This window comes from Scylla paramamosain, chromosome 4, assembly GCF_035594125.1.
Source record: "Scylla paramamosain isolate STU-SP2022 chromosome 4, ASM3559412v1, whole genome shotgun sequence".
Lineage (NCBI taxonomy): Eukaryota > Metazoa > Arthropoda > Malacostraca > Decapoda > Portunidae > Scylla > Scylla paramamosain.
Window position 1 is genome coordinate 23,042,027 of NC_087154.1, and position 10,056 is coordinate 23,052,082.

Consider the following 10,056-nt stretch of genomic DNA (forward strand, 5'->3'; position numbering starts at 1 on the left):
CACAAGGAAGAAGGCGGGTCCCCATTGCATCACACCACTTCCTTCACCACGTGTGAGGCAGTGATCACTGTGCCAAACCAGTGATTATATATATATATATATATATATATATATATATATATATATATATATATATATATATATATATATATATATATATATATATATATATATATATATATATATATATATATATAATTTTATTGTGTGTGTGTGTGTGTTATTTCGCAACGTCAATGGTAAGAATGCCTTCACCAGCACTTATTATCATAATTATATAACACAACATGTCTATCCTAGCCGAATAATACAGGATAGTTGTTGCTTAATCAGTTACTCTATATGTCAGAGAAGCAAAATTAAGCTCTACCATAACAATATGTTAAATAATAGTATAACAGTTTACTTACAAGACTTACGCGGAAAAAGAAGTCTCACTGTACCATTCCATATATAAGCCAGGTTGCAACTTGTGACACAGGCAAAGTAGGTGATTGATATGTGTTAACCGGTGGACATGACAGACCCCAAATTTCATCCTGCTGGTGATGGCATAAATCTAACATGATCACCCGCCCTCCCCTTTCCCTCATCTCTCTCTCTCTCTCTCTCTCTCTCTCTCTCTCTCTCTCTCGTAATAAAAAAGACAATAAGTAAACAACAATAACTACTACTACTACAACATAATAATCATGATAATAATAATAATAATAATAATAATAATAATAATAATAATTATTATTATTATTATTATTATTATTATTATTATTATTATTATTATTATTATTATTATTATTATTATTATTATTATTACAACAAATAAATAAATGAACAACAACGTATGTTTTGTTGGAGTAATGGTATTCAAAATTAACATCTAGATTAGTTACAATACGAGTTAAAGTAAAAATAAGAATATAACTGTGTGTGTGTGTGTGTGTGTGTGTGTGTGTGTGTGTGTGTGTGTGTTTTAAACTAATATACCGTTGTTGTGATGATGATAGCATTAACCTAATCCTGACCATGCATACGTGGCTGCTCGGGCATCAGAACATCGCTCGTTTCGCACTTTTTTTTTTTTTTTTTTTTTTTTTTTTTTGTCTACCCATTTCGGCAAGCTGCACCATACGACTCTGTCACCCACGTAAGCAATTTATACCAGCACGTGTATTTTCTTTTCTTCTCTCTTTCATTGTAATAGATTAAAGTGTCAACTGAGGAATGTGTTGAGAAATGGATGCCTGTAGCTTGTACAAAGGGTGGTTGCAGCGAGCGCTTTACTTGTTCATTCATGTATGATGCAAGTGTGCTACTCAACGAATTTTATTGTAAATTTGAGATGCTACATCGCATTTTATCATACAATCAGTGTACAGCTTTGATATATAGAAGTGAATATTCACTCGCATAATGGATCTAGTATCCACACATATATATATATATGAATTCTAAAAATGAAATGGAATATCTTGCGTATAATGAAACTATATATTTCCCTACATGGCAGGTTGTCGTCTGGATCGCTGTGGATTAAGTAGAGATCAAAATATATCATGAGGGATTGTAGCAGATAGCGAGTGTAGATTTTAGCATTCATGTAAGTTCGTTGAAGGCATGAAATGTCGTGCAAAAATTTGTTTAATGTACGAAAACACGTATTTACATTGATGCCATTGCTTCATCCAGCGATCGTTGAGGTAAATCACATGTAAGTTGTCACAAAACAGTATGCCACGTGCTATCTGTATGAAACTGAGTATGCTATTTCAAGTTATTCTGCCATATATACACACCTATAAGTCTTTTATAATAAAACAACATGTCTTGGTTATATAGTTGTATGCATACATAATTCCAGTAGCGAGAAAATAAAACTGAAAATTCTCCACTAGGAAACATACCTCTGCATCACGTGACGGGGATCAGCTGGGATTTGGCGGGACCATCGAGAGGAGAGATGCTGACGTCATAAGAGAACGCCTCGCGTTGATTGGCTGTAGTAAAAATTCTGGCACGTGATTGGCGGAGGCGGTGTTCCCAAAATGCTTTGCGTTTAGCGGCTTCCATTTTGAGTTGAGACGATGTGGTGGTGGCGAGAGGACGTGTGTCTAGTGTTGTGGTAGCTCGCACTCGTTTCTGGTAGAGGTGTTCTACATTGTTATGTATGCTTGTGAAGACATAACGGTGACGTGAAGAATGGATGTAGCAATGAAGCTAGACTTTGACAGTTGTGACGACGAGGAAGGAAATGCCTCTTTCCGCACGTTAAGCTCGGGCTGTGATGATGATGGCGATATGTCTGGAGACGACCTTCCTGCTGTGGTACCTCCCACTCCTCCGGCCAGGCTCTTCAGTCCGAGGAAGCCTCTCAGACCTGCCGTGAGGCCTGATGGAGATGCTTCTACCCAAGCTGTGGATTCCCCTCCTTACAAAAAAATTCGTGCCCTGCGGCTCTTCGATTCCCCAGCTACACCAAAGACATTATTACAGAAAAGCAATGCGGAATCGTCTGGCCGAGCAGCCTCTAGGTCCAGACTTTTTCTGGCTCGACAGAGGTCACAGGCACCGACAAGCTTGGGAGCGCCGTCGACTCCGTCAGTGGCACAACAGACTAAGGATCAGCAACAGGGGAAGTGTCCTACCAAGGAAGCTGCAAATATAAACCCTTTCACCCCGACAGGGATGATGCTCTCCTCAAGGAAAAGAACACGATCCAAGAGAGAACTGAATTCGCCTTCAAGGTAGGCTTGTTTATTGATTTATATTTTGTACTTGTCACTGATTACTTTAATATTAAAATACAATATAGGTTAATTGATTTAATTCAATAAGCATAACCATCCCCTAGCCCCGTTTGTGCAAGTAGTAAATTGTGGTTATTTATGCATACAATAAGATATGCGTCACCTGTTACCTTGTTAATGAGAGTGTTATTGAAACTAAATTTATACCTAGTGCCTAGGCGTTTTACACGGGCTCTCAGATGACTAACCTCATTCCTTCTCACCGCCTTCGTTAGGGTTGCCTAAAGCAACCTGAGGAATTATTGAACAGCCGCGTTGTAACTGCCTGGCGTCATACTCAAGGTTCAGATGCAGTCATAAGATAATCGGATAAACACATTCTGATTACCAATAAACAAATATAGAGTCAGTGCAGGATGTTGCTGGGTGACTGTGCAGCGCAGCATGGCTAGTTGCTAGGCGCGGCAGATTTGACCGGTACCGGCGGGTTGCGGAAGTTTAATACCTAAACTCTCTCTCTCTCTCTCTCTCTCTCTCTCTCTCTCTCTCTCTCTCTCTCTCTCTCTCTCTTCACTGGTGTTTATTCATCATGGTGATTTAGAAGTTGTATGCGACAGTCAGATTAGGAAAGTAAAAATTGCCGCAGTAGTGACATATATAGGATATAACATTGAAATATGTGGTTTTACTGATTAGGAAGGAAAAAAAAAAGACCGCCTCGCCAGACTGGCATGCTTCTGTAAATTTAACGACGTTTGTGCAAATTCCTGCTCATTGGTATGAGGAGAACCGCTGTTTATAAATAGTTATAGAAATTTAAACCTGTGCAGTTATAAAGATTGTTCCTGCATGATTATATAACGGATATGCTTATTAATATTTTGATCTATTGTAGGACAACTAGTTATCCAACTTTTGAAGTAATTATAATGTAAGATAATGTTGCAGGTAATTATTTTTGTATTAAAACTATTTTATGTTTGTATGACAATTTTTTTTTTCCCTCGCAGTATGACTCAGTTGCCAGAAAACATGGATCTCAGCATTGAAGAATCGTGTTGCATTGATTCCTGTGACGAATGTGAGGAGGACGCTGGGCGACCAACCAAAAGATTAGCTATTCATGAGGCCAATGTCTCCAGATATCATCATGAATTTTTAGAACTTGAACTTATTGGACAAGGAGAGTTCGGTGGCGTGTACAAATGCCACCATCGACTGGATGGTTGTGTATATGCGATCAAGAAGTCCCTCAAACCAGTTGCTGGTTCTATAAACGAGTAAGTATTGTTCCTACATCAGTATGTAGTTGTTTTTATACATGTATTTCCAGGGCTGTAATGGGAGATGGCACAAATATTTCATGAAATGATGTTTCCCCTTTTTGTTTTGTTTTTTTATTATTTGCGATTAAATAGTCCCTCTTTTCATGTGCGTTTTTCATGACGTTCAAGAAAGGGAGGTAAATAAGGGAGTAAAATGCCTTTTTTGAGGGAGAGCGTAAGGACTTGCCAATCTCTCTCTCTCTCTCTCTCTCTCTCTCTCTCTCTCTCTCTCTCTCTCTCTCTCTCTCTCTCTCTCTCTCTCTCTAATCATTGAAATATATTTTTATTTGGATTAGTACACCAGCTACATGCTCAACCATTTTTCACTTACTTTTTATATATTTTTTTAATCTTTTTCTTTTTTTCGTGGAACATGATAATGAAAACCAAATAATATATAAGTTTGTGTGGAGCTGTCACTTTTTTTATGTACTTAATATGATAATTTGATTTTTCAGAAGGATAGCTTTGAATGAAGTCTATGCCCATGCCGTGCTGGGGAAGCATCCACATGTAGTACGGTACTACTCCGCTTGGGCTGAAAATGATCATATGATCATTCAAAATGAGTACTGTAATGGAGGATCTCTTGCTGATTTAGTAGAGAACAAGCCTGGCAGAAAACTAAATGAACATACACTTAAACAAGTTATGTTACATGTGGCAAAAGGTTTAAAGTAAGTATTTTGAAAAAATTGTGTTGTATTTGTTAACCTACACACATTTCTATATTACTAATTTACTAACTTATCACCATCCTCACCCATTTTATCTTTATGTAATGAGATATAAATCTTGATTTCTGGATAACCTGGTTCCCCTGTTCTCTCTCTCTCTCTCTCTCTCTCTCTCTCTCTCTCTCTCTCTCTCTCTCTCTCTCTCTCTCTCTCTCTCTCTCTCTCTCTCTCTCTCTGGAAATGTTGAGGTAAGATTTGTATTTCTATCTGCTGTCATGTGCTTAAGTATCCTTGTTAAAATTAGAAAAACAGATTTTTTTATATTTATTTATTTTGTTTTGTATTTATTTATTTTTTAGTTTTATTTATTTTTATTATTTATTTTATTTTTATTTATTTATTTATTTATTTATTTATTTATTTATTTATTTATTTATGTAATATTTTTATTTATTTGTTTATTTTCCTTCTTTCATAAAACATATATTTATTTCCATGTGTATGTGTTCAGTGTGACAAATTTTATTGTCTTGTTTCAACAGATACATTCACTCACTCCAGTTGGTACACATGGACATAAAGCCTGCAAATATATTTATCTCTCGTGAGCAGAAGGTTAATTTGCAAGGTGAAGAATCAGCTGATGATGGCTTTGAAGAGGAACATGTGGAAGAAGAAGAGGAAGTCACATATAAAATAGGTCAGTAATCACTTACTGTTACATGCAAAGTATCAGCATTGTTGCCTTTGAACTATTCTAGAGATCCATGAAAGGAATTAACATATTAAAAAGATATTCATAGGGTATGTTATCTTCCCTTGGTTCTGACTTTTGTTCTATATTATTATATTGAGTATCAGGATGGTAGAACAAAATTTGATTTGAATGGGTGGTTACTGTAGTAATTGTGGGTGTATATTATTGTAGATGTAAGGAATGAATGATGTTTAATTGTGATCACATGGAATTAATTCTAGAAAAATGTTTCAGGCTATAGTTGTGCATACTATGGTGTTGGAACATGAAAGCAGGGTTAAAATTCAAGAAAGCACATAGTAACTCTAATACCTGTGCCTTAATTACTTGCATGTATGCTGTCAGCCATCTCTCCTTCAGATCTGTGCTGCTATGATAGATGTATAAACTGGTGGCTTATATTTCTATCTAAATCTGTTTTTGTTAGGGAAACTATTCTGATGACTACATCTACAATAATTTATGTAAAGGAAAAATCAAGAAAAGGTGAATATGACCTTGAGGCATCATACAAGAGATTCATTGTATGTGGTCTAATGATTTGGTTTAATCTTGTGCAAGAAAGATGTGTTACAATGTAGCACTGGTAACCAGGTCAGCTGTTGCAGAGGGACCTGGGTATGTCTTTGCAGCTAACTGTTTGGTGTGTTCTTTGAAGATGAGTTTTCTGTCCCCTTGAAAAAGGCTTAAAATAAATGCTAAGTATTGGTGCAGGTTTGTGGGCACCTTTTCTTGGCTATCCCATACCTCTTCTACCAGTTACTCCCTTGCATATGCGTTTCTTCCACTGAGAAAGACTTTTTGCTCATTTGTATTGTTACATTAAGATTTTCTTAAGTATTATGTCTTCATCTATTTTCTAGTTATGTCCATGAATGGAAGTGGATCTCAGATGATGTGGACAAATTGAAAGGATGTTTCAAAATAGGCTGTTTGAAGGAACTGTTGTAATAGTAAATTTTTGCTGATGTAAGAATTTTCCCAGTGCTATATTTACCTCAGCACTGGTATCACTGAATGGTAGAATGGTGCCAGGCCTGTTATCTCAAAAAATGTAAATCACAAGCCTCTAGTCTTTCTCTTCAATAGGCTGAATATCATCCAACATCTCATTATTTTGGTTCATATATGTCACCCAAACTATCACTACTAGTGGCCTTAGTCAGGGTGGCTGCAAACACAAACACAATGATAAGGGGGGAAGGGAACAGTCACAGATGTCTCCCTACTTTGAGCAAATAAAAGAATGGCCTCTGGCTGGGGAAAATGTAATGTATGTGGAGCTTCATTTGTTTCCTGATGGTTTGGGGTGTGGGGCTTCTTATAACCCTAGTGAACTGTACCAGACTCAGAAAAGCTCTCACAACTATGTGCCAGTGAGTGGAAAATTACTGATTGAAGACTGTATTTGTCATGGGCAGCCTTGCTGCATGCTGCAGTGACAAACATACAAAGCCTGGGCTTGAAGGAGTTGTCAGGGTACTAATGTTTCATGCATCTAAATCCATTTTAAATCCATGTTGGTCTCATGATTAAACAGCAAATTCAGGCATGTGTTGCTTGTATAAGAATTCCCTACCATGTATCCGTTATTGGATTCCATTATTTTACTAACAAGTTTATCTTCATTTTCAGGTGATTTGGGGCATGTTACATCTGTAGTCAATCCTCAAGTAGAAGAAGGTGATTGCAGATATCTTCCTAGAGAGATTCTTCAAGAGGACTTTTCAAACTTACCCAAGGCAGACATATTTGCCCTTGGCCTAACCCTGTATGAAGTAGCAAGAGGTGAACCTTTACCCCTAAATGGTGAGGAGTGGCATGCAATACGCAATGGGGAACTTAGACCACTCCCAGGATACAGCCTTGATCTTCAGCTATTATTGAAGCAGATGGTACAACCTGATCCAGCAGCACGACCAACAGCATCACAATTGGTCTATCACCCAACTCTTTGCCCTCCCACTGGCATGTCCAGAGCACAGCTTCGGCGTGAACTTAATGCTGAGAGATTAAAGAATGATATACTTTCCAGACAGTTGAAAGAGGCAGCAAAGTGTCTTCAAAACTTAACTCCTTCTGTAGCATCAACCATTGTAGCTGTAGCTTCTGGTGTGCTGGCTGGAGTAGCACCTGTTAGTGTTCCTGCTGTGCCACATGCAAGATCAGGTCCTACCACCAGGAATTCCAGACTAATAGGTAAAAAATCAAACAGAAGTGTGAGCACAAGTAACTTTTAGCATAATTTTGTAAGAAATTATATTGTGGATTATTGCATAAGTCAAATTAAGGAAAGGATTAGTCAGTTTAGAAGTTCAGTCATTTGATAAAGGCTTCAGTGTTGCATCTGCATATACATTCTGATAAATGTTTTACTTGTCTGGATAATTCCATCACATGCAGGCTCAGAATGTAAGTGCAGTAGACGTGATTTTACAAATGGCATACGGGATGGAGTCAGACTTCAAGAGGTGGTTCTAGTCTCTGCATGATATTTATTCATGCTATGCTCACATTGATGTTAAGCCCAAGGGCCATACGAAAGCTGTTTTATATGCTGCAAACTAAGTATTACAATATGAGCTCTGCTTACAGAGGCCATTGCTGTTCTCAGTGGTTAGCAATATATAATATATATCCATAATATATATATATATTTATATATATATATATATATATATGCCAAGTAGCAAATATGCTTGTGAAGAGGTGCTTCTGTTTTGTATGCTTTGTGTGGCCTCAGGTCTCTAGGCCTACATTTTGTACACACTGAAAAGAAAAAAGGAAGAGGTTTTATTTGCTTGCTGTTTAGACTGAAATGGAACTTCAATTTCAGAAACAAGATAATTGATCAAGGTTTTATTTGCTTTCTGTATATAAATTGAAATGGAATTTGACATCAATTTATAAAGAAACAATTAAAGATCTGCATTTTAGTTAAGTAATAAACCTGGTTGTGCTTTTGCCATCAGCATATATCAAATTTGCATTGTAACAATCATATAATTATGTGCCTTATTAATTGTGATAGTAGTTGTATCTTCTTTAAAGTATGTATTGTCCAGTTTTTTTAAGAGGAGAGTTTCCTCATTCACTAGGACAATGTGTATATATATATATGTTTTTTTTTTTTTTTTTTTTTTTTTTTTTTTTTTTTTCCATAATAAATTTTCTTTGGCTGGGATAAGCTGCTTCCTACGGAACTTTTTCAGACTGTCTTCCATAAAGACATTCCGTGTACTGTGATTTCTTGCCTTCTTTGTACTGTTTTTGTATAAATAAATTTTATATTACTATTATGTAATTTTTTTTACCTTTTATTGTAATATGAATAAATGACTGATGTCTCATTTTGGATTGAGGGGAATTACTACTTCAGTAGTTCCAAGCTTGGAACACTGAAGTAAGTCGCGAAATAATACCCACTGCTTTTCCACTAATTACCAAAGCTTAAAATACAATAATGCCCATACTGAAATATGACAGGTACACAGGAATGAAGTCAAAGGCGGTAACTGGTGAGCACAAATGGTTTGGTAAAGCAGGGTAGGAGGTAGAAAGAGAAGCATGGACAGCTGAGATTTAGGCTTGTAGAATAGATAAAATAGTTTATGGAAAATGCTGCAAAAGAATGTAAAAGTAAAAAACAAGGACTGGATACAAATCTTGGAATATATATATATATATATATATATATATATATATATATATATATATATATATATATATATATATATATATATATATATATATATATATATATATATATATATATATATATATATATATATATATATATATATATATATATATATATATATATATATATATAACCACAAATATATTTTTCTGACTACCCACATAAAGAAAAAAAAAATCGAAATTTGTACGCACAGTCGTATAATACATATATGCCTCTTCCCCTAATGAAGCACTTGAAAAGCTACTTTATTCAGCCATGATTAAATACACGTCTAATATAAAGCAGTGTATTATCGCACGACGTGATGTGAAGTTAGCAAAGGCTGCCGTTGCAAAGTGAAGCGTATCATTGTCATCATCATGTTGTTGTGCTTCCCTGGCAACTTATAAACAAGCGCAGCAAAGCAAGGCAGTTGTCCTTCGAATTGGAACAATCATGTCTGACAGGAGCACACAGCTGAAAAATTCCATCAACCAAAAATTAGTAGAAACTGGGGAGAAGGAGCGATTAAAGGACATGTTGAGACAACGTTTGACTGAATGTGGGTGGAGGGATGAACTGAAGGTAAGGAAGCTTCAGTTTTTTCATTGTAATAACAAGATTCCTCTGATATACAACGAACAACGGAATCGTGATAAAAAAAGAAAAAAAACACTTTTTAACGTGTTTTGATGTGCTTAGCATGATAGTCATACTATAAACCATCGGAAATGCTTGTTTTGCCACTATTCCATCATCCCAACAATCACCGTAAAGGTGGGAGAGGGCAGGGAGGTGAAGCCTCCTCCGCTGGGTTAGTAGGTTATAAAGTTTGGTTAGATTTAGTAGCATTTTGTACTTGGGTTCATTA

General features: G+C 36.1%; 1 protein-coding gene across 1 annotated transcript; it reads left to right on the forward strand.

Annotated features, from left to right (window-relative positions):
- Window positions 1-2,053: 2,053 nt before the first annotated feature.
- LOC135099876 (wee1-like protein kinase) lies at window positions 2,054-8,811 on the forward strand. Its single transcript, XM_064002503.1, is given in 6 exon segments — window positions 2,054-2,741; window positions 3,755-4,024; window positions 4,528-4,746; window positions 5,289-5,446; window positions 7,139-7,708; window positions 7,711-8,811. Coding segments are annotated over 6 exon segments (1,788 nt in total). The 5' UTR covers window positions 2,054-2,196; the 3' UTR covers window positions 7,737-8,811.
- Window positions 8,812-10,056: the final 1,245 nt, after the last annotated feature.